The sequence below is a fragment of the Pan paniscus genome, chromosome 1 (assembly GCF_029289425.2).
Source record: "Pan paniscus chromosome 1, NHGRI_mPanPan1-v2.0_pri, whole genome shotgun sequence".
NCBI classification, from domain to species: Eukaryota; Metazoa; Chordata; class Mammalia; order Primates; family Hominidae; genus Pan; species Pan paniscus.
The window spans coordinates 140,903,961-140,930,057 of record NC_073249.2 but is presented as its reverse complement, the minus strand read 5'-3'; the positions used below and the strand labels follow the sequence as shown (position 1 = coordinate 140,930,057).

The window sequence follows — 26,097 nt, the reverse complement described above, 5'->3', positions numbered from 1 at the left end:
TTTTAGTTTCTAAATATTAAGGAACTCTTAAAGTTGCATTTGTGAAATGCTAAGAATGTTACCTCTTGTAGTTAGAATTCTAATTTCTTAGGATAGCATCCTAGGCCCTCTCTATTAGGCTTCCATCAAACTTTCCAGTCTCCTTTCCTTCCATTGTCCTCATTTCCCTTCCACTTTACTTCTCCCTCCCCGAAATCCTCCATTCTAGCTGCAGTGGACTGTCTTTCATTTTCTGAACATGCTCTCCCTTACCAAATGCTCAGAACCTTTGACAAGACAGTTACCAGTACTAGAATGCACTTCTACTACACTACTTAGTACATGGCACTGTACTTTTTTTTTCTGCCTTCCTAGTCTGTGCATTTTGTGACAGCGGAAACACGTTTCATTCATTTTTTTTATTTCCCAGACCCAACATAATAACTGGCAGATAATGGTTCTGAAATAAAGTGTAGAATGAATACTGAAGGGATTAATTTGAAATGGTGATTTCTAGAGCTCAATATCCTAACATAACAGCATTTCTAATTGTCTACATTTATATAATACAAATTTCAGAATGGAAAATAAGACATCATACGGATGAGTCTTAAAGCCTGTGAAATACAGCTAAGATAAATTATTTCTAACATGTTTAATCCTGAAATATATAACACCGTTAGAGGCAAAGGGTAATACTTTCCAACTTAATAGATATGCAATATTAATACATGATGCTTGTAATTTCAAATTATGTCAATAGGAAAACTTGTGCTTATGATTACAGTGGCTAGTTTATTCAAAGTTCATAGCTTTAAAACTTATGATAGGTTAGAAAAATACAAAAATATCTCTGTTTGGAAATTATGCGAAAGTAATCTAAGTAAGTATGGAAAGGACTATCTTAACAAACACACACACAAATCTTTCTTTGTGTCCTTTTGTTTTCTTCATAGATAAAATAATATTCTTAACTTTTTTCAGTAAGTATATTACTAGCATCTTCAGATGAATGTACTTTGTATATATAATATCCTATTTTACTTTTCAGTGACTCTACATGAAAAATCACATAACAGTAAGTATTGGGAGATATGAAAAATATATTATAATGAACTTAGAAAAATAAAGAACTATAAAGTAAAATTGAATACTATGGAATTGAAATTTCCAAGAAACAGCATGTCACAAATTGAGTGGAAATCCTAGTCCTGAGAAACTATAGCCTTCTGAAAGCAACTCAGTTCTCAGTTCTACAAAGGTAACCTGAAAGTCCTTCAGCATTCCCTACCTACCAGCTCATCTTCCATAAGAACATGGGACAGAAGAAATACTTTCATGCGTGGGAGCCTTGTTGAGGGTGTTTGGGATATGGCATCAGAGACAGAGGAGCCTCCCACACAGCTCCTCTAAGAACTTCTGAGTTAAGTCAAAGAAATAGAGAGACCCAAAGGATAAGTTATTTGTATTAAAAAGAGCAGTCACTGGCCAATTAATAAGGGTTCATATGGTATACTGTAGAAAGGACTGTGAATTCCACATGGTGCTTTTAAATCACACCCATCATACTCACACGTGATACACATTGTCACTAGTCTAAGAAAGCATATAACAATGACAACCAACTGCATGGAAAAAATAATTTACATAAAGCAATAGCATCTCTTATCAGAAACTATACCTGCTGGAAGGGAACATCTGAGAGATAAAGCAGAGGCTGCTGCTCCGGGCAAGCAGACAAGTTGTTTACTACGCAATATAAAGGTTCTTCATAATCCTTCCCAATTACTTTCAAAACCTCAATTCCTTCCATTCTGCTCCCAAGCCCTTACTTCTTATGCTACAATCCCACTACTCCTCTTTCCAGTCCCAAACATTCATTTTCCCCCATCTTCTGTGTATTTGAACACAGCATTTTTGTACCTAAAGAAAGCTTTTCCCCCTTTCACCCCACCCCATTCATATACAATCTTCAAGATATAGCTCCAAAAATATCTCCTTTGTGAAGCCTACTCTGACTTTCTGAGATAACACAAATTGCTCCTTTCTCAGTGGTTTTACATTTAATCAATTATAGCAGTAATCACAGTATATGACACTACTTATTTTTCCTTCTATGCCATTAGATTGTAATGTTGCCAAAAATAGGAATTTTAACTTGTTCATATTATTAGGCCTAGCAGTTAGTTCAGCTATTTAGTAGGTGCTCACATTGTTTTAATTTTAAAAAGTAATGAATGTAAAATGGAAGTAACAATACCTGCTTTATCTACTTTACAACTCATTGAGGAGCAAATAAGATATGTATATAAAACTACTTTGAAAAGTAGAAAGGACCATCTATATCAGTTTAGAAGAGATGAGGACTACAAAGATGACTCTTACTATCTGATATGGTTTGGGTGTGTCCCCACCCAAAATTTCATCTGAATTGTAGTCTCCATAATCCCCACATGTCAAAGGCAGGACCAGGTGGACATAATCAGATCATTGGGGAGGATTCCCCCATGCTATTCTCATGATAGTGAGTGAGGCTCATGAAATCTGATGGTTTTATAAGCATCTGGCATTTCCCTTGTTGCACTCACTCTGTCCTGCCACCCTGTGAAGAAATGCCTGCTTCTCCTTTGCCTTCCAACATGACTGTAAGTTTCCTGAGGTCACCCCAGCAATGCAGAACTGTGAGTCAATTAAATCTCTTTCCTTTATAAATTACCCAGTCTCAGATATTTCTTCACAGTGGTATGAGAACTGGCTATTACAGTAAACTGGTACTGCAGAGAATGGTTGCTGCTATAAAGATACCTGGAAATGTGAAAGCGACTTTGGAACTGGGTAACAGGCAGAGGCTGGAACAGTGTGGATGGCTCAGAAGAATACAGGAAGATGTGGGAAAGTTTGGAACTTCCTAGAGACTTATTGAATGGCTTTTATCAAAATCCTGATAGTGATTTGGACAATGAAGTCCAAGCTGAGGTGGTCTCAGGGTAAGATGAAAAACTTCCCGGGAACTACAGTAAGGGTGACTCTTGCTATGCTTTAGCTAACAGACTGGTGGCATTTTGCCCTGCCCTAAAGTTCTGTGGAACTTTGAACTTGAGAGAGATGATTTAGGATATCTGGCGGAAGAAATTTTTAAGCAGCAAAGCATTCAAGAGGTGTCTTGGATGCTCTTAAAAGCATTCAGTTTTATGCATTCACAAAGAGATAGTTTGGAATTGGAACTTATGTTTAAAAGGGAAGCAAAGTATAAAAAAGTTCAGAAAATTTGCAGCATGAGAATGCAATAGAAAAGAAAAACTGATTTTCTGAGGAGAAATTAAAGTCAGCTGCAGAAATCTGCGTAAGTAATGAGAAGCCAAGTGTTAATCCCCAAGACAATGGGGAAAATGTCTCCAGGGAGTGTCAGAGATATTCACAGCAGCCCCCTCCTATCACAGGCCCAGAGGCCTAGGAGAAAAAAATGGTTTTTGGGCTGGGCCTAGAGCCTTGCTGCTTTGTGCAGTCTCAGGACTTGGTGCCCTGAATCCCAGCTGTGGCTAAAAGGGGTCAACACAGAGCTCAGGCCAGTGCTTCAGAGGGTGCAAGCCCCAAGCCTTGGCTACTTACACGTGGTGTTGAGCCTGCAGGTGCATAGAAGTCAATAATTGAGGTTTGGGAACCTCTGCCTAGATTTCACAGGATGTCAGGAAATGTCTGGATGTCTAGGCAGAAGTTTGCTGCAGGGGTGACACCCTCATGGAGAATCTCTGCTAGGACAGTGTAGAAGGGAAATGTAGGGTCAGAGGCCCCACACAGAGTCCCCACTAGGGCACTTTTTAGTGGAGCTGTGAGAAGAGGGCCACCATCTTCCAGACCCCAGAATGGTAGATCCACCAACAGCTTGCACCATTCACCTGGAAAAGCCACAGGCACTCAATGCCAGCCCATGAAGGCAGCTGGGTGGGGGTCTTTACCCTTTAAAGCTACAGGGCGGTGCTGCCCAAGGCTGTGGGAACCCACCTCTTACATCAGTGTGACCTGGATGTGAGACACGGAGACAAATTGAGATCATTTTGGAATTTTAAGTTTTAATGACTGCCCTACTTGATTTTGGATTTTCATGGAGCCTGTAGCCCCTTTGTTTTGGCCAATATCTCCTATTTGGAATGGGAGTATTTACCCAATGCCTGTACCCCCATTGTATCTAGGAGGTAACTAACTGCTTTCAATTTTACAGGTTCATAGATGGAAGGACTTGCCTTGTCTCAGATAAGACTTTGGACTTGGACTTTTGGGTTAATGCTGGAATGAGCTAGAACTTTGGGGGACTGTTGGAAAGGCATGATTGTGTTTTGAAATGTGAGGACATGAGATTTGGGAGGAGCCAGTGGCAGAATGATATGGTTTGGCTATGGCCCCACCCAAAATCTCATCTTGAATTGTAATTCCCATAACCCCCACATGCCAAGGGCAGGACCAGGTGGACATAATTGGATCATGGAGATGGTTGCCCCATGCTGTTCTCATGATAGTAAGTGAGGCTCACGAGATCTCATGGTTTTATAAGCATCTGGCATTTCCCCTGTTTGCATTCACTCTGCTACCCTCTACAGAAGGCACCTGCTTTTCCTTTGTCTTCCACCATGATTGTAAGTTTCCTGAGGCCTCCCCAGCAATGTGGAACTGTGAGTCAATTAAACTTCTTTCCTTTATAAATTACCCAGTCTCAGGTATTTCTTCATAGCTGTGTGAGAATGGACTAATATAGTTATCATTAGCCATTTCCTTTTCTGTAGAATCTCTTCCCATGAACTGAAAGGTGAATGGAGAAAGAGAAAATACAGAAGATCCAGTTATTTTTACTGAGTACTTTTATGTGCCAGACAGTGTGCTAAGTTTTGGAGCAGAAAAGTAGAGATAGAGTGTTTCAGGTAGACAAACGTGCAAAACCTTGTAGCAAAGATGCTGCATAGCATCTGAGAATTAACAGCTTTGCTAGTATACAAATAGTATGTCATGAACATGTGGATAAGAACTAAACCAGACTAGATATCTTGGGCCATATTTAAAACATTTGGTCTTAATCTTGACAGTAACAACAGAAGCTTTTTAGCTAATCAACTCCATGCTAATAGATTAAATAAAAACTGCATGAAGAGCATCTTTGGAATCTAACTCCTTTTGCCTACTTCCTTTCTCTACCCACTGACTAATATCTACAGGTTTAACCCTATTCTAAGTTCTCAGGAAAAAAAAAAAAAAACATCACACAGAGTTTCTCAGAAAGGACTAAAGAAATCTCATAAGGTAGATAATATACACATAAGGGAGTATAAGTTTTAAGGAGGTGGTACAGACCAACAAAATTCTGGACTCTGGATTTAGATCACCTGGCTTCAAATCTGGGCTCAAACACTTATCAGCTAAATAGTCATGGGTTGGTCTGAGAATGGAATGACTTAACAATTGTGGCTAGTCCACTGAAAATAGTAAACAAATGTGAGGTGCCCTCAGTAATTTTATTATTACTACTACTACAAATCTTACCATTATGTTAGAGAAAAGTTTAAATGTTTCAGACTCACACAGGTTCTTTGACTCTAAATCCCATACTCATGTTATCCCAAGATGGCAAGTTAAAGCTTACGCTGACTTAAATTTTACCACAGTTCCAATAACTAAGCTCCTGACTTATTTATTTTTATTTATTTGATTTTTTTTTTTTTTTTTTTTTTAGAGAGATGGGGTCTTGCTTCATCACCTAGGCTGGAGTGCAGCAGCATGATCATAGCTCACTGCTGCCTCTAACTCCTGGGCTCAGGAGAGGCTCTCACCTCAGCCTCCTAAACAGCGGAGACTACAGGTGTGCTCTACCTCACTTGGCTAATTAAAACATTTTTTCAGCTTTATTTTTATTTTTTTCAACGTTTTTTATTTAAATAAGGAGAATTCTTCCCTATGGAAAGAGCTAGCACAATCACATATTTGAAAGGAGAAACGATAGGTACTGAACCGGAGGGAAAGGGCGAAGGCTGAGTGTACCAGCACCAGCCTGGAGAATCCACAATTCCACTTCCTATCCAAGGTAAGTTTCCGAAAATAGTATATAAACAAGTTGCACATTATACCTTTAGCCATCATCTGCCCTTTCAAATATCTGGTCTACATGAAAAGAGAAAGAGGAAAGGCCAAAACGAAAACAAAAGGAAACAAAAACAAAACGCAACCCTCTTAAAAACAAAAGAAAAAAAACCCCAAAATCTTTTTTACTACACAAAGCATAAGGTCAAAAGCTTACAGTACCAGTGTCCCCTTCAAGCCATGGAAGAAAAACATCCACATAAAGCCTTAGCAAGAATTTCCACTCTGAGGCTTTGTAACATGCTGAAGACAGGGCCCTGGGGGTGCTGCTGCCATTTTGGAGGCCACCAACTGGGGTGGAGAATCAGTGAACAGCACGTCTCATGCACTTGGAAGATCACCAGCCAAATATGCACTGGTGGCCTGGTGGAGCATGGCTGGGTGACTGCCTACCCCCAACACTGAACCACTCCTATCCTGGATGACCTACTTCTTAGGTCTGTCTCACATTTCACAAAAGAGCTGGAAGTCTGCATTTCTCATTCATCACAAAACAGGACAAAGCACACACACTCTAGTATCTTTGGTCATCAAAGGCCATTTCCAACAGACCCTCAAACCCACGTTTGCTCTGCAAGAAGTGAAAAGGGACAAATGAAGATTTGAAGGGCAGCCTGCAGCCACTTGGCAGAAGGAAACCAAATGGCAGGGAGGGGGCTCCACCAGAGCTGCCATGCTGCCACAGTGGGCCAGGCTAATTTTCTTTTTTCTTTCTTTTTTTTTTTGTTGTTGTTGTTGTTGTAGCATTGGGATCTCATCATCTTGCCCAGGCTTGGTCTCAAACTACTAAGCTCAAGTAACCCTCCTGCCTTGGCCTCCTAAAGTGCTGGGATCATAGGCATGAGCCACCATGCCTAGCCGTGACTTCTTTGACCAAGCTGTCACCTTGTGCTTTGGGACAGCTAAAGGTGAGGGAAAGAAGACTGAAAGAAAGGCTATCAGTATATTGAACAGATATTTGCATTCCCATGTTTATTGCAGCACTATTCACAATAGCCAAAATACAGAATCAACTTAAGTATCCATCAGTAGATGAATGAAGAAAATGTGGTACATACACACAATAGAATATTATTCAGCTATAAAAAAGAATGAGATTCTGTCATTTGCAACAACAGGAATGGAACTGGAAGACATTAGTGATATAAGCCAGGCACAGAAAGGCAACTAACACATGTTCTCACAAATATGTGGGAGCTAAATATATGAGAAGGGTAGGGGTGGGGGATATAAAAGGGATGATAAATAGGTACAAAAATACAGTTAGAAAGAATAAGATCTAGTATTCCACAGCACAATAGAGTGGCTGTTTTTAACAACAGTTGATCACAGATTTCAAAATAAAAGAGTGAAATTAGAATGTTCCTAACACAAAGAAATAATAAGTGCTTGAGGTGATACAAGCACCAATTATTCAAATTTGATCATTACACATTTTTGCTTGTAACAAACATCACATGTACCCCCTTAATATGTAGAGCTATTATGTATTGAAAATAATTAACAATTTTTTAAAAAGGAAAGAAGAGGGTCTTCTATGTCTTACGCTTTCGAGGAAACTTTGTCTTAAGTATCCTTTAGCGCACAGGTACAAATACATACATATAGGTCTATAAAAATATATCATTATTTTTTCTTATCATAAAATACAATTAATTTTTTGACTTATACTACTGGTCTAATTATTCATATCTGGTTGAAAAAAATACATTTAATCAAGGTTGATAACCAACAATGACAGTAAAACCTCTCATTTTCCTAAGTTTCAAAAACACATCTAACACATATAAATTGCACAATAAAATATTTTCTTAAGAATGATGATATTTAGTGATACTCACTCTAAGCCCAGGAAACCCCGGAGGACCAGTGCCACCTACAAGTCCCTATTGTAAAAGAAATTTACAATACTTATTAAATTTGATTCCCAACTACTAAGGGTATTTCTGAAGATAAACACAAAACTTTCTAGCTAAGAATACATCAAAATGTACCTTCTACTATAGCTAACTTCTAAAACTCCCCTAATCTATGCATCCTCCTGAGAAGGACAAACCTATGGTGGCCATTTATGTTCTTCACAAGTGCCCTTGGCTAAATGCTTTTGGATGCCAGGACTACCACCTAGCTTAAGCAGAGTCCTCTCTGCCTCCTATGTATTTAACCAAGGAAGTAAATCCCATCAATAATCAACACTGTACACTTAATTATGCTATCCATTCTATGAAAAGACAGGTGGTCAGCACGTAGGGTTAGAAAAACATTTTCAGACGGTTTAAAACACTATGGACTCTTTTGAAGTACATTATTTAAATTCTCTAATCTTCATTTTTCTCATTAAAATAGAAATACCAATATTTGTTCTCACTGTAAATATCACAATGAAATTTGTCATATGTAAAGGCACCATAAAAATGTATAAAATTTTCAATACTGTTAAATTATTTATATAAGTATCAGATTTTTCATGATCATTATTAATTTTTCCAGCTGATTTGTGATTGGTCTTTTGAACTCATTGTCATTACACTTTATAGTCTTTAAGATAATTCCTAATTCACTTTATGTCACTGTCACATTATTTACAAGGCACAAAGTACATGAATGTCCTTCTTTTTTTGCATTTCAAATTCTGTTTGGAAACAAAGGCAGAGAATATACTATAGAGAATTATAAACCAGTAAACTAAATATATCCAGTTGACTATTGTATTTTAAAGATTTTAAAAACTCAAAATGCTCCTGAAGAAATATTATTATATTAAATGAAGAGCAGATTTCAAAAAAGAAAACTTTAAATATTCTAGGAGTCTTAACAGACTTCATGGATAGTAACTGACAAAAAGTTATGTAAAATGGCTTCACACTAGGTACACAAGTGCACAAATGGCATTAAAAATAAATAATGTCTACTTTATTATGCTTGAAATGGGAAGCTCCTCAGAATCATATGCAAGAAAAATGGTAAACATTCCACTTAAAACAACATTCAAGTTTTTAACAATTTATTTGAAAATCAGTTCTACTCTTATCTGCTATGCCTTGTAACAAATGCAGTCTTGGCTGAATTCACTGAATGAGCTAATATAGTTTTAATTCGGAAAAGAGAAGTAAAAAAGAAGAAAAATAAACTACTTTAAACTCTTCATGCTAGTGATTTACTTATGTGTAATTATTGGAACTATTCCCAATTTAGGCTACAGAGATTTTGTGTTTTTTTCTAACTCACTTTAAAATCTTATGAAAAGAATATGTGAATGGCTTGGATTGGGGAATAGCTATTGGATGGTTTTTAAGAGCAAAAACTAAAGCTTTTCTACCTAGCGCCAAAAAATAGCAATCCATCATCATTCTTTGATGATATAATTAAACTAATTTTAGAATAGTAACTCTTTCTCAATCTGAACATTGACAGCTAAATAATCCCAAAGTAGAATAATTTTCTATAAAACACTAAGAAGTAAGGTGGATCAATGACAGGTTTGAGTCCAAAGAGCAATCGCTGAGTGTACAATTTTTATATAAGGCTTGTTAGTACTTTCATGTATAAGAGACAGTATTGTGATCACATATTTTTAATATTTTACTTAAGCAGTTATACTTAACATCATCAAAATAATTAATTTAAAGATTGAATGTCATGATGAAATTTGAAATATTTTTGGTTAATTTCCTAAGTTGAAAAATCACAAACTGGAATGTGCACAGTGGTGTGGAGATTGTTTTTCCAATAGTGTTTATTCACAAATATGATAATAAGGACTGTAAGTGCAGTGCTATGAAGTATGAATGATGTTAGAATGCAAGGCTGAACCAACATAATGTACTCACAGGACTGCCGTCAAGACCAGCAGGGCCTCTGTCTCCAAAGTCACCTGGAAAACCCTGTCACAGGGAAAGAGGAAGAATGCCAACATATATAAATAATTCATTTTTGCTGTATTTTCTAACAAAGAATTTAGTAATAGAAAATATTAATTTCCTAACTCTTAAACTGTAATGCAACAAACATTCTTTTGCATAACACGCTTAATTGATTTTAAATACAATATTTCAAAAAATAAAAAACGAAATACAGTATTTCTATATGTTATAAAAATTATTTTATATGCCACATAACATATACAGAAAACGAAATTGGAGAAGTTTGTTCATCATACATAAAAAATCACCAAATGAGAGGAAAAACAATGAAGATTTCTGGCTGAACAATCTTCAGTTATCTCTGCTATTCCAAACTGTTCCTATACTCACCCCACAGAGAATAAAATAGCTAGTATTATTAAGCACTTGCCATGTGCTAAAGGGTTTATGCACATAATTATATATACACACTTCATTTCATCTTCATAACAGGTCTATTCAATAGATACTAATATTCTCACATTATTGTTGAGGAATAAAGCACAGAGAGTGTAGGTCACTTGCTCAAGGTTAGACCATTAAAAATGGGTGGGACTGAGATGTGAATGGAGGCAGACTGATTCTAGAGTCCATGTTTTTCAACTATGCTATACTGAATACTTTAAATCATCATTCCAAGACATACATGTAAAACAAAAAGTCCTTTAAGTACAGTTTTATTAAGGAAACGAATAATACACATAAATACTACAAATTTAAAATGAGGTGAAAATTAAAAGCTTCCCAAATGCCTATTGAGAATTCTACATGGTAAAACTATGAAGGATGGTAAAATAACAAACCTTCTCATTATAAATTCTATTGTAAAATAACTCAATGCTCAGCTACTCTTACTTTACAATACTACATTTTTCTCTAAAGATTTACCATTCCTCAACTTTAAAGCTCACTTTTTAAGAGGCTATTTTATAAAAATGTTTATAAGACTTACTATTGTAAACATTTTCATAATATTCATTTACAAAAACTAGGAATAACAAAAATAAAAATCTATCATTAGATTCTTATAATCTCTTTACATAGGCAAGTCAGTATTAAATATTATGTTTAACAGACTGCCAAAAATTACTGGTTCCCAGAGCAAATATGAATAGGTTAAACTTAAAAGATAGTTTAACAATGGAAAAAATGTACAATGTTTCTAAAATATAGTTAACTCCTACTAGAAGCACAGTTTCTCTTATTCTGTAATCAAAGGATAATGTAAAAACCATCTGTGTAGTCAAATATATTGTAGCCATACTCCCTTCAAAGTCAGCTGAAGCTCAAGCATTTTACTTTCGTTGTCTTTGGAAGTCAAATTTTGTTGTCAACAACTTGCAAATCTGCAATATATTATCCTATTCAGTATGAGCTAACATGGATACTTGAAAGTATTTATAACACACAGGTAATGGAAAAAGTAGAGGAAATATACTACAGTAAGTCTGAAACATAAGAGATGATTGATTTTTTTTAGATAGATCATTAGTAGGTTTTCCAGAAACCCCAGTGAAATAATAAAGTGTAGGGGACACACTGCATGATTCCATTACTGTGTAATGTCCAGAATAGGCAAATCCACAGGGACATAAAGTAGATTAGTGGTTGCCTATGGCTGGTGATGTGGGGGAGGAATGGAAAGTGATTCCTAATGAGTACAGGATTTCTTTTGGGGGTGATGAAAATGTTATAAAATCAGATACTGTGATGGCTGCACAACTCCGAATATACTAAAAACTGCCAAATTATATACTTTAAAGGTGAATTTTATGGTATGTGAATTATATCTCAATAAAGTTGTTCTTAAAAAACAACCTGAACAAGGAGTGGGATTGCTGAAAAATCTTTGGGAATTCACTCAGGATTGCCTAGAGAATGTGCTGTTCTCCCAATCCTTCCCAGTCCCTTGCATCCAGTGGGAGAAACTGTTCTCTGGCTCACCTTCCCTCAAAATGAGTAATTTTTCCCCACCTAGGAGAGGGAAGATGGGAAAGAGAAGAGGGGAAAGAACTGTGATCAGTTCTTCCCTTATCACAAAATACTTACTTTCTACAACCAGCAGAAAACAATGCAATATTCATTAATTTCAACTTCTTATTCTTCCAGTAGTTCACAAACATGTGTATTAGTTGTTCACCTTGACTTTGCCCCTGAAATAATTTAATTGAATATCTACTTTAAATTTTTAATGTATTTTTCTTTATTATTATTATTATCATTGTCGAGATGGGGTCTCACTTTGTTGCCCAGACTCTTCTCAAACTCCCAGCTTCAAGTGATACCTCCTGCCTCAGCCTCCCATAGTGTTGGGATTACAGGCATAAGCCACTGTACCAAGCCGTTGTGTATTGTTTCTCTTCTCACTTTATTACTCATTAAACATTTCATTTTAATTCTCTATTCTTGATAGAGATAATTTATTTTTTAATCCCTCATATGTTAATCATGTATTATCAATTTTTGAAATAATTTCTATGAAATCTAGACACTTCTTGTTTTATGAAATATTGCACAGTTAATACCACAAAGGCATTATTTGGCTCCTTATTAGACACATAATATTTTCTTTTAAAGAACAACATACCAATGTTTTATATTGTTGAATATTTCCTTGCTTGTTTAATGTTTATTCAGTTGTTTTTCAATGCTAATAACTGCATTAATATTTTAATACAGGTGAGGTTCTATATTCTTTTAATCATGAACTTAATGTTTGCAGCCACATAGCTTCATTGCCAAAAAATGGTCTTCAAGATTGGTTGTGAAATATGGAATAGTAGTGACAAAATACATATCTTTCCTTTAATTTTATAATACAAAAGACAGTCTCTATAATTTCTTTCTCCAGTTGAAAGAATGTTGAAGAATGAAATATTTTGTTATATTTGCCTGGTAGAAAATTATTATCATTAATTTAAATCAAATTGTGTTTTCCTAAAAATACTCTCACGTTGCCAAAGGACAAAATGGCCATTTAGCAGGATTATCATGCAACAGAGATAGGAAAGCTCAAGAGTTTTGCTTTTCTTGTTCAATTTGCCAGTTTCACGAATGTTAACTTTCATCTTCTAATGAGCATGCCAGAGTCACATTGTTGCTTCTGTGTTGTATATAGTTCTCTTCCTCACATTTTGATCAGTTAAAATATTTTATGTGATGAAGAATATGATGTTTCAGGAATTTCAACAAATCTCTTCAAGTTGTAAATAATTTTCTATTTTCTCATTTATTTCCAGTGATCAGTGTGGTGGACACTTTAAAGGATCTCCAAAGATTCCCATTTCCCAGTGTTCACACTTTTCTATGACATCCTCCCTTTGAGTGTAGCTAGCACCTATGACTTGCTTCATCTAACAAATAGCATATAGCAAAGGTGATGAGGTATCACTGCCATGATTATGTCACACTATATAAGACTGTCTTAGCAGCCTGGAGCTAGAGACTTCTCTTATGAGTTTGATGAAGTAAGCAGCTGTGTTGGAGAAGTCCATGTGGCCAGAAACTGTGGGTGACTCTGCAAACTCTAGACAGTCTATAGGACCTGAGAGTGGCCCATAGCCAAGAGCCAGCAAAAAGCCAGAGCCCTCCATTCTACAACCTCAAGGTAATAAATTCTTCCTACAACCTGAATGAGTCTGGAAATGAACTTTACCCCAGTCAAGCTTCCAGATGATAATGCAGCCTGTCTGACACTTTGATTGTAAACTTATGACCAGAGCAGAAGACTCAGTTAAGTAACACCTAGATTCCTGACACATGAAAACTGCAAGATAATAAATGAATATTGTTTTTAAGCTGCTAAGTTTGTGGTATTTGTTATGTATCAATAGAAACAGAAAACCAATTAAATTGGTAATTAAATCTTCTTTAGAGAATATATAACGTCTTATTTCCAAATTTTACCATAGGTAATGCTCAATATAAGTCTACTGTTGTTTCTAGTTTTAAAAAACTTAGATCATCTCTGAAGATTTTCTACTGCTGTCTACTTTCTATTACAAATTATAATAACAAAAAGTATTAAAATTTTTGTATTTACTTTTTTGAAAATTTGACTTTATCTTATTAAATATCTGTATTTTAAACTTTATCATTCTAGCATTTCATGTCCACCTGTCGCCAATGTAAAAAAAATCTTATCATGCTTCATGAATTTTGTCTATACTTATGTAAAGACAAATTTAATAATAATATGCATTGTTTAATAATGGAAAATGCTTGTCAGTCTCCAATTGCAACTGTTTGCAAATATCACATTAATTCTATTACCTCAGGAAGAATAAATCATAATAGAAAGAAAAGATAATAGAAGCTTAAAATTACCAGAAAACAGTATTTTTATTATGTAAGATTCTATTGCATTCATGCTGAGAGAAAAATTAGATAATTAATTTCTCTTTCCTTTTATCAAAATGCTTCTACTGCCTGCTCGAACCCTTACCACAATCTTGAGCAGTTTCTGTCTCCAATGTCAGCAATGGTACCACTTAAAAACCTTCATGGCATTCAGACATGAAAATACAGGCAAGAGATGTAGAGAATTTCTCTGAAGCCTAAACATTATTAAACTGTGGTACCCAGCCTCAATGATGGACCTCAGTGATGTTTGATTCCCGGTATTCACGCTGTTATGTAGTCCAGACGCACCCTGAATTATGTGGGCCTATGTGACCAAAAGAATATAGAAGTGACAATGTGTAATTTCTGAAGCTAGGTCATAAAGATACTACAGCTATCACCTTGCTGTAGTATCTTTACACCACTCACTCTGGGGGAAGCCAAAGCTATGTTCTGAATACATTCAGCAGCACTGTGGAGAGGTCTCCATGGGGAGGAAGTGAGGCCTCCCATCAACAACTAGCACCAACTTGGCCAGCAAGTGAGCCTCCTTAAAAGCAAATCCTCCACCCCCAGTCAAGCCTTCAGATGACAGTAGCCCTAACCAAAATCTTAACCATAACCTCATGAATTAGAACCACCCAACTATGCCACTACCAAATTCCTGACCCACAGAAACTATAAAAATAATACATATTTATTGTTGTTTTAAACCACCAACTTAATTTGTTTCATAGCAATAGATAGCTAATACATAGTAACAAGAGTGACTGTCTAGGATTATGGGGCATGTGATGCCAGTGCTAAGTGCTGGATCCCGAATGACAGAGGCACTCAAGTATTTTAAATGTATGATATGCAGGGCCCTCTAAAGCTCAGAGCCCAGAGCAAGTTTCTCTGTTGCCTGGGTCTAACAATGGTACTGTTATCAAACATGGTAGTTATTAAACACTAAGACCAAAAGAAGTTTGTTAGACTTGATAGGCTTGAATACATGTATGTGATATTAATATTTTAGATCACTCATAGATACTACATTTGGTAGTCTATTTAAATATGTTTAAACAGTGGAAAACTTCTTGCTTAGCATGTCCAGTAAAAGCATTATTTTCCTAGCTCCACAAATAATATGTTTAAATGTAAATAAAATAACTAGGAAAATAAGAGGACCAAGATAACCATAAAATGGTCACAATGACTATATTTACAGAATTTTTAAAAAACAAAAGCAATACAAAAACCCTTCTGGAGAACATATTTTGTTCTTTCTAGAGGAAGGTTTAGAAACAACATATTTAATCTGAAGTAGAAATGAATAAAAATTATCATATAAGGTTATATACTAAACAAGGATTAATAATCATAACAGAAATCATTTGTTCCAAAACTAAGCATTGAAAACACAGGATCAGACTAACTTGTCTAGAATTAGAAACACTAAAATTTAACCTAGGAGTTATTTTTACACATTCTGCATATGAATACATATTACCAGGAAATTCTGTTATTTTAAAATCCCTCAAATATAAAACAAGATCACTACAGGAAGAGGCTGGAGTGTGAAGTATTCTGTGATGATCTAATCTTTTCACCCTTCTTTTCCTCACAGCAAGGACAATTTGATCCACACTCAGGGTCAACCCTATCCTCATAATTGAGACTAATTCTAAACTTCAGCAGAAACATGAGTAGGTTTGGCCCAATTCATGGAGGTTTGGCCCAATTCATGGAGATTTGGCATCAAGGCAGGCTTAATGCTAACCTGGGCCTCAGTTCCCAGATTCAAGTTCCGGCCTTGTTCTTAAAGACTGAATACCACGTTGTGTCCTTTTTCTTGCGTCCAAACACCAGATGTGGTATACAACATCATGTTCTATCCCTCAATAATAAGAGTCCCACCTTATTCTTGCCATTTGCCCTCCTAGAGAATATAATCCCTGAGCCCAACCTAGGCCTAACTGCCATATATGCACTCACACTTCTGATTTTGATAACCTACAAGGCTCTTTTTTTTTTCTTTTCTTAATTTTATTTATTATTATTACACTTTAAGTTTTAGGGTACATGTGCACAATGTGCAGGTTAGTTACATATCTATACATGTGCCATGCTGGTGCGCTGCACCCACTAACTCGTCATCTAGCATTAGGTATATCTCCCAATGCTATCCCTCCCCCCTCCCCCCACCCCTACAAGGCTCTTTGAGTTGTCCCTTATGTTATCCACCCTGAAGATAATTGCCATATTCCCATCCATTGGTGTCACATCTCTATGAAATCAATTATGTTCTGCCTGGACTTCCTCCAAATTATAACATGTAGTTCATTGGGCGTCCTTCTTCTTAGTGTCTATGCCAACCCTGTGGTGGGGTTAATTCAAAGTCCTGAAATCTTCCATACATCCTGTCATACTACAGTTAGCCAAATATAGCTACTACAGACTATGCCCAGTAAAGCAGAATCCAGAAAATACATTTTTCCTGAAGGAGGCAGAATCCCTTAAGAATTAATAACAACTTTTTCATAATGTTCTAGCTAGAGTTGTACTTTATGATAGAATTAACTGCATTCTTTTCCTAAAACAAAAACAAAACAAAATAAAAAACACTGCCTCTAAATTCTCCACAAAATGTATGTATCTGAGATGCTACTATGCAATATGTATTTAAGACTGTCTTGGGCTAAAGATAAAAACTAATAACAGATGTCCAACACCAGGATTTTATATTCTGAAACTCTAACTCTAGATTTAGAAGCCAAAATACAGTTTACTTCAAATACACTCTTCTAACGGAAAAACATATGAGAAAAGAGGAGCAGGCACTCCTTTCTATAGTTAGAAAAGTAAACATCTCTGAAGTCTGGGTGCCTTAAGGGTGTTATTTTGCCCACCATTCTAGGCTGTGATATTTTTATCTTCAGAGGAAGAAAACTAAGTACAGTTTTGCTCTTTGTCAAACTTTAAATGTAATGTGATTTGATTATTTATAATCCATTTCTAAGGGTCTGAAAAATTCCTTGAAAAACATCAGCATTCTGAAAGCAGTTTTCTAGGTGTTGTTGAAAGCAATTCCCATCTCCAATTTCATGTTTATTTTCAATCCTGGCAAGTCAGTTCTAGCATAAATTTTTTAGGTCTGTGGAGCCATATAAATTTGCATGGCTAACTTGGTACAAGACAGAGACTACTGATTAAATCAAGCTGAGAGCTCTGTAAATGCTTTTTTTAAAAGCAACTATAGAATTTCCTGATTGTAGCACTACAAAATAAACTTTGGAAACTTTGCACTAAAAAGGAAGCTACTTGGAGTGAGGTATAAGAAATCTAAAGTTATCAAATACATAACAAATCCCCTCTCCCTGCCTCCCCTATTTTTTTTAAACAGGATTCTTCTTTTCTGTTATGAATCAGTGTACTTAGGCTTTTAAAAAATCTGGCTCACATCAGATATGTTCCAAGAAGATTCTCAAATAAAGACATTAAAGCATGTAAAACAAAACAGTAGTAGTTCTATGGTGTTTAAAGGCTCCTGACCAATAAAGGTTGTCTACTGTCTTGTCTTTTCCTGAAATCTCCAGAGAATGAACTTGAGTTGAACTCAAATATCCACAGATAGAGAGCAAAAGGATGAATCAATAATAGCCTCTTGGGCTTCTCTATCTTCAACAGTTAGTTTTATTGAAGGCACAGAGAGCCCCAGGGTATCCTCTAATATTAATTAACAATAAGGGTTTTGATCCAATTGTGACATGTAGGGAGTGCAGGAGGGAAGGAGAGGAAGAAGTCAGAACTACACCTCACTATCCAAAAGCATGAGTATACACATACATTGACTAATATTAACTGTGATTACAGGAAGTCTTTAAAAATAATTGTTGTGGTTAGTAAGTACTTATGCTAAAATCCTGAAATCAAAAATGGTTTAAAATACAAGGAAGAAAAAAACATTTCAAATGCCAACAGTATAAGACCAAGGAACAAGTGAATTTGTTAATATAACTATTTTTAAATAACCTTTGGTTCTAAAATATACCAAATTCCTAACAAAAACAGTTCTCCTACTTCAAACTAATGGCCCTTATTGAAGAAAGAAGTGTGTTACAAATATCAATTAAATCTAATAAACATAACATTTTATTTTGGGAAAAAAGAATTTTCTGGGAAATAAGATTTAAGTGGAAATAAATTTTAACACAAATGTTAAATTTGAACATACCATTATGAGGCTAAATAATAAATAATTTTCTCTTTTTAAAAAATAATTACCTCTTGAATAACCAAAGTAATATGCTATTCTAAAATGTGTCCATTTCAATTGCATTCATAAAATATTTATACTTTCTAAGAGAAGATAGCTCTTATTTGTAAGTCTATAAGTTCATTAAAAGAAAAATACAGACACCCCTAAGCTCATTCATGACAACTTAATTCCATGCTTTGTGTTTACTCAGGGAAATAAGTGATCATTTGGTTAGCAGTATGAGCACGTGATTTATAGCAACATCTTCCCAAATGTAAAATTAGTAATGTTACTAACTCATTGGACAATTTTAGACAAGAGTTTTAGTCCATTTCTGTGCTATATGTATATATAATATAAGTACTATTTTTGCAAACTATTCATATGAAACATGAAGCTTTACTACGCAGCTGAGAATGAAATTCAGTAGTCCAAAGAAACTTACCCTGATCAATAGGTAGAAAGACCTGAACTCAGATTTTGAAGTTTTTCATGGCTATTGCTTTCACTGTATTGACTGTTAGACTGTTTCATATAATACATAAAACAGAAAGTCAAGTCATTTACTAATTTCTGGGCTTAAATTCAGAATCTTAAAAAATCTAAGTATAAAATGTTAATAAAACTTTATAGATTTCTCTAAAAATAGCTACTATTGTTCTATAAATTATATGTTGTAACTATTTAAAACTGAATCATACTCCATGCTCATGAGACTGACTATATCGCTCCACCTAAAATGTAAGGAAACCAGTTCATTTAAAACCCAGAAATCAAAACATATCGTGTACCTAATAATTATATACACCTTCTATCACCCACAAAAATTAAAAAATAAAAAAATTAGTAAAAAACAGAAATATATTAATTTAAAAAATTAAGGGTAATAGTTGTGATAAAGTACATCTTCTAATACGATTCTAGTAATGATAGTAAATGAAATAATATTGCATCTACACAGCAGTACTACAATGAAACATCAATCCAAACTTCTTCTTTTTATTTTTATTTTTCATTTTTTTTTTGAGACAGAGTCTCGCTCTGTTGCCAGGCTGGAGGGCAGTGGCACGCTCTCAGCTCACTGCAACCTCCACCTCTTGGATTCAAGTGATTCTCCTGCCTCAGTCTCCTGAGTAGCTGGGACTACAGGCACACACCACCACGCCCAGCTAATTTTTGTATTTTTAGTAGAGACAGGGTTTCACCATGTTGGCCAAGATGGTCTCGATCTCTTGATCTCATGATCCACCCGCCTCGGCCCCCCACAGCGCTGGGATTATAGGCATGAGCCACCATGCCCGGCTCAAACTTCTAAATAGCTCTCAAACCAGCAGAAAATTAAAAGAGTTTTTGACTTATGCAAAGCCAAAAGTTTCTCAGATACTGGCACGTTCAGATTTCAGCATTTCCAGGTTTCTATCACATTCAAATGTATAGGTGTCATCCATCTACTTCATAGTAGCCTGGAATCTTTTAGTTCTGTTCTGTATTTCACAATTGATAGTACACATAATTTAATAAATTACCAGGAGAACATGACCATATTCATCTTCTACACACCTACTTTTTTCTACATCAAAGAGAATGGAAAGATTATCAAAAGATCTTTTCCTTTTACTGTTATTAAAACAGTAATAAATGACCATGATTCTCATGGAATTTTAACCATCTAAATTGAAGTACAAGAATCCTATGGTGCATAATATCTTTTGAAGATGATTTTATTTATAATAAACAGAAAGAATAAGGGGGCCATTTATACATAGGATAACATATTCTGGGACAGTCTCTGAGGTCACCCTTGCCATAAGTTGACATGTGGCTATAACTGTATTTTATTCTAAGTATTCACATTTTCCTTATAAATATAGACAAATCATTTTGCAGTAAAAATGAGAAAAAGTACATATAGAATACATAATATATTACGGTACTAGACAGACTTTAAAATAAACATTAGTCAGAAAAAATGAATATTATGTGTTTTTCAAATACAATTTTTCTAAAGATCTAAACTTATTACAAATGCATATATTTTAAAAGCAATAAAACTTTGAAAATTTTGTAATAAGAAGAACAGTGCAATCAAACAAGAGCCCCATAATCATTTCATTCACTATTTTTCAGCTGTTTTCTTAAACTCCCTTTTTAAATTCAATAGACTCCTGTTGGATAATTTCATAATTCCCTATGGATTACAAAACCAGAAGTTGTCTATAAAGGTCTCTGGATAATTTTATAATTCATTATAGTAGGAATAGAAATTACCTGTACATTGCCAAAGCCAAAATCAAGTTGATGTCTACATGAGATCAGCAATATTATCAAATGAAATAATTGGTGGTTATCTAAGTGATATATAACAAGGGTTTTGAGAAAATACTCAATTTGTTCATCAATGTCTAAAATTCCACCAATGCAGATTAGTTATTTTTTCTTAAGACTCTATTTTATTTTTAATTTATTTTTATTTTTGTTTTTATTTTTTGAGATGGAATCTTACTCTGTCACCCAGGCTGGAGTGCAGTGGCACGATCTCAGCTCACTGCAACCTTATTCTCCCGGGTTCAAGTGATTCTCCTGCCTCAACCTCCTGAGTAGCTGGGATTACAGGCACCCACCACCACAGCCAGCTGATTTTTGTATTTTTAGTAGAGATGGGGTTTTGCCATGTTGGCCAGGCTGGTCTCGAACACCTGACCTCAACTGATCTGCCCGCCTCGGCCTCCCAAAGTGCTGGGATTACAGGCGTGAGCCACCGCGCCCAGCCTTCAGACTGTACCTACTTACTAAAGGGTAAGGTAGCATTTTAAGCATTGGAAGTAATTTGTGTATTATGGCAAATGATTTTATTGGTCCTTTTATTAATAGCATACATTGATAGGAGAAGGGTGAAAATTTGAAGATACAGAATGGAGTAAATAAGACTAAAGAAAACAAACCACCTATTGTCAATTTTTAGAATTTTAGATTAGAAATTGGATACCCAATAAATAGAAAGGTATTTTCTGTTGGGATATGTGTATGAGAGCTAAAACATAAAAAAAAAAATTAACACACCAATGTATTCAAGTGTAATAGAGTATAGTTAAATGAGATGGCATACAAAATACTTATCACAGTGTTGAGAACTTAAAAATGGTGATAATAGCAACGGTGATGGCAGTTTCTACTGTTAAAACCATTATAAGATTAGCTTCTACGTTCAATGTAAATGCAGGGAAACAAAATGTTTGGCTTATTTTGTATTTCTTGACAGTTTGGTAAGTTTATCTTAATATATTAAAATCTTTAAACTTTAAAATAACTGTATCTCATTTTGGCCAGACGTCATGAAGAAACAATTCATGCCTCTTCTAAGCACTGTGAGTAGAAGACAGAGCAGAAATATCTAGGCAGTAAGGAAAAGGATTCTGGATTTAGATTCAGTGGAGCTTTGCTCAATTACTGATTTTACCACTTTTAACTATCTGATCTGAGCAAGTATTTTAACATCTCTAAGCTTTATTTTACTCACCTATATTATGGTGACATTAACACTTACTCTATTTTCCCTTCAAAGAATATTGCAAAGCTTGAAGGATAAATGTTTCAAAATGATTTGAGTATTCTGGTGAGAGCTGCAGTCCTTTAGTATTATCATTAAGATTTTATTCAGGTACACAAAATTTTAGAAAAGTTGTAATGAAAATCTCACTTTTTATCTTCACAGACTATACTAGCTTAACAAGGAGAACCTCAGGATGCCTCTCTGGACCACATTTTTCTCATTTGTTAAGCAATGGGGTACTGGATGATGTCACAATTTCCTCCCATCTCTGAAATTATTATATTACCTAGTAAAATTCACTTTCCTGGATTTTTTTTAACCTGAAAATACGAGAAGCTGTTGCAAACTAATCTCTGAATTAACAGCTGAAGCACGCATTTTAAAAACCTCTAGAACATGAGATTGAACCTCTACAACATCTGGTCATGTAGAGTAGGTTAAGAGTACTACCATTTGTGTTTTAAGTTCTTCACGTATTTTCTGTGACATTTTAGCTCCTTACCATAGAGATAAGGGTTTTCCCACTGGTATAGTGAAAGTGTTAGAAGTGTTGAAAGTTGAGTTATTTTTTAATCTAAATTTTCCTTTATATCCTCAGGTATTATTTGATACACTATTCAAGAGGCAAAAATTAAAATGGAATGATTATAAACAACAACAAAAAGCAAAAAGTATCTTCACATTTTAATAAGTAAGAACACATAACCAGGTTATACTGCTGTAAAATAAACCTCAAAAAACACAAATTAAGATACCTGTCTCCCCTTAAAACCCTTCTTTCCACGGATCCCAGGAATGCCCTAGAATATAGAAAAGAAAAAGGAAATATTTGTTGAATGAATGAATTAGGTACTATAGATCTTTTTCTCCCAATATAAAGTAATAAAGTATGAAAAACACAAAAACAAATTGTTCTATAAACTGATGTGATATTCAGAAAAGCCTCAATATATTAATTTAACTGAGGCAGCCCCTTTCCTTCTTCAAAACAAAATTCTGCTTTTATTCAGGAATCTATCCCATCTGTACTTCCAAATGGGATCTTGACATTTCCCTGGTGATAGCTGTTTGTCCAGAGACAGGCATATTACCAAAGTTGGCACAACTAGATGAACACGAAGGTCTTATTTTCCACATCTAAGGGACAACGCCTTCCTCTCTGTCTTCCCCTCTCTATCTGGATATAAACAAGGACACATTTAACCTGTGCACTGGCAATCTTGCAATCATATAGGAAATAAGCCTTAGGGTAAAGACAACATTAGAAAAGGTAAAGCAGAGAGATGAATCTACAGCCCACCTAACCTATGGATTTCTGGTCATGTAAGAAGCAGTAGGGTACAGTACTTAAGTACCCAGGCTTTGGAGCCAGACAAAACCTTGTCCAAATCCTGGGTCTGCTCTTACTTCCTGTATATAGTCTAAGACAAAATACTTCCTCTGTGTGTGCCTCATTTTCTTCATCTATGATGAGAAGAATAACAATACCTATCATTCAATAAATGGTTTTATATATAAAGAAGTTAATTCATGTATATATATACACATATATGTTTATTAAAATCTTCATGTATATATGCATATATAAATAAAGAAGTTAATTCATGTATATAAAACCATTTATTAAAAATTTTTATATATATGTACATATATAAAACCATTCAGTAAATCATTTGCTATTTTCATCATCATCATTAAAAATATCCTTATATTTAAGCCAGTTTGAATTGTGGTTTTCTGTTACTTGCAGATTAAAGCATCTTACTTGATATTATCACTTTGAGATTTGTAGACTAAGCAGTCTGTCACAACCATGTAGCTTGAGATTAATAGTACATACAGGTAAGTTAGAAGACATCACTGGCTGAAACAATCAATTCACTTTCAAGTCAACAGTGTTTTAAAAATACTCATGTATCTGATCATCAAAAAAGAGTTCATAGGTGAGCAAGAGGACTCATTTCATTAAGACTTTATGTATATTTATATAATACAACCAATCTTTTTTAAAAAAATAGAATAATTATTTCCTAAATTTTCAGTAGCCTCCCTAAATCTCATCGAGAAGCCAAATAATGCAGACAGAATTATATAAGCATTTTTCATATATATACATGTATATATGTGTACATGTTTCATATGTGTATGTATGTGTATACACACAATATGCATGTAATGTACAATATTGACTCCCAGAAATGACTTCTTTCCATTTGTTTTCAGGAATAGTTAGCATTACTGTATCTTATTTTCTTCTGCTTTTTTGTACTTAAACGTTTTATAACATAACACCCTTTTAGCTACATCATTCATAGTTTTAATGAAAATTTTGACATAGCCAAATAATATTAGGACACAGTACCCGTGAGGGGCCCAATATCACAAACTGATCTTGTGTATTTATATGTTAAGACAGGTCTTTATTTATTTATTTTTTTTTTGAGACAGAGTCTTGCTCTGTTGCCCAGGCTGGAGTGCAGTGGTGCAATCTCAGCTCACTGCAAGCTCCACCTCCCAGGTTCATGCCATTCTCCTGCCTCAGCCTCCCGAGTAGTTGGGACTACAGGCGCCCACCACCAGGCCCGGCTAATTTTTTGTATTTTTAGTAGAGATGGGGTTTCACCGTGTTAGCCAGGATGGTCTTGATCTCCTGACCTCATGATCCACCCACCTCGGCCTCCCAAAGTGCTGGGATTAGAGGCATGAGCCACTGTGCCCAGCCAGGTCTTGATATTTTCATATAGACTGCTAAAAATTAGTGAGTGTGATTACAGCAATGTGCCTATTGATGGCCAGTGTCAACACTGGGCTTAAGATCATTAAATCCGAGATGACAACATTTTACAAGGACATATAATTTTGGTTTATTAACTAATTTACAAGAAATAAGCTCATGTCAAAGGATCAGAAAAGGATTGTTATCACAAACAGCAGAGTAATTAACAACGTAAACTGGAATCATTGGGTCAAGAAGTAGCAGATCAATTCTTTGCATGATCAATGAGATATATCCTCTGTTAGTTTGCTGTAGTACATGAAGGTTAGGTGGCTTAGTTGTGGAATTATGCTTAAGATGTTTTTTGCTATTGAACAAAACAACTTGCCATGTTCACCAGGGGAAAATCTTTACCTCATCTCACCAAAGATGGCTAGACATTTTGATTGTCATTACAGCATATTTAAACTCTTTGATTATTTCTTCTCTGCAGGGGCATTCACAAGTAATTACAAGAAAATATAGTTTATCTCACTCACTAAAAACTATTTATTTGAAAAATTCATTTAGCAATGAATCTGGTTCACTTTCATTTGCAAAAATCACTTGCCAGAAATGAAAATTTTGGCCTGAACTACATTCTTATAATGATAGGGGTGAAGGCTGAATTCTGAATATGACTCTCTAATTTCAAATTCTATGACAATCTACTAATATTGTTCAATTCTACTGTTTTCAATTAATACTGGCAATGTAAATGAAGGAATACAAAGATAAATTACTGCATACAGATTGCATATAGCACTGAAAACTAGATATGATGAAGCTGCAATGCCATAACTCCCATAATTAACTTCATTAATCTTTTTAGTATAACAAACCATTTTGCAAAGGTTCTATCTTTACTTATAAGTACCCATATTTATTAACAGCTATCTCCCATTATTAAATTAAACAAAAATATATCTTCTGAGGCTAAATTATTTACTGTATATTGCTCTCAAAATCAAGACCTGTCAAGAATTTATACTCAAAGATAATGAATTACAAAATAAAAATTTCATAATTAGATATTTTAATATTTTGGTGTATTTTCAAAAATTTGAACTTAAAGTACAATTGTATTTCTATCATGCTATATTACTTTCATTTAACAAAATTCAGTAAGATTTTCAAAAGTCAAATTACATTTCTGGCAGGTGATTTTTCTTAAACCTGGCTTGCTAACTCAGTAAGATTACTTCCC

At 34.9% G+C, this 26,097-nt stretch overlaps 1 protein-coding gene and 1 pseudogene across 3 annotated transcripts in view; one reads left to right on the top strand and one right to left on the bottom strand.

Moving 5' to 3' along the window:
- COL24A1 (collagen type XXIV alpha 1 chain) overlaps positions 1 to 26,097 on the bottom strand; it is a 404,401-nt gene that overhangs the window by 270,883 nt on the left and 107,421 nt on the right. For all 3 annotated transcript variants that reach the window (XM_003805298.6, XM_034934180.3, XM_055116591.2), the window contains 3 exons: positions 22,891 to 22,935; positions 9,933 to 9,986; positions 7,944 to 7,988 (listed from right to left, as the gene is read on the bottom strand). In XM_003805298.6, coding sequence (XP_003805346.4) covers positions 7,944 to 7,988; positions 9,933 to 9,986; positions 22,891 to 22,935 — 144 coding nt within the window. The remainder of the gene's footprint in view (positions 1 to 7,943; positions 7,989 to 9,932; positions 9,987 to 22,890; positions 22,936 to 26,097) is intronic.
- On the top strand, positions 4,725 to 7,321 carry LOC117975137 (uncharacterized; annotated as a pseudogene).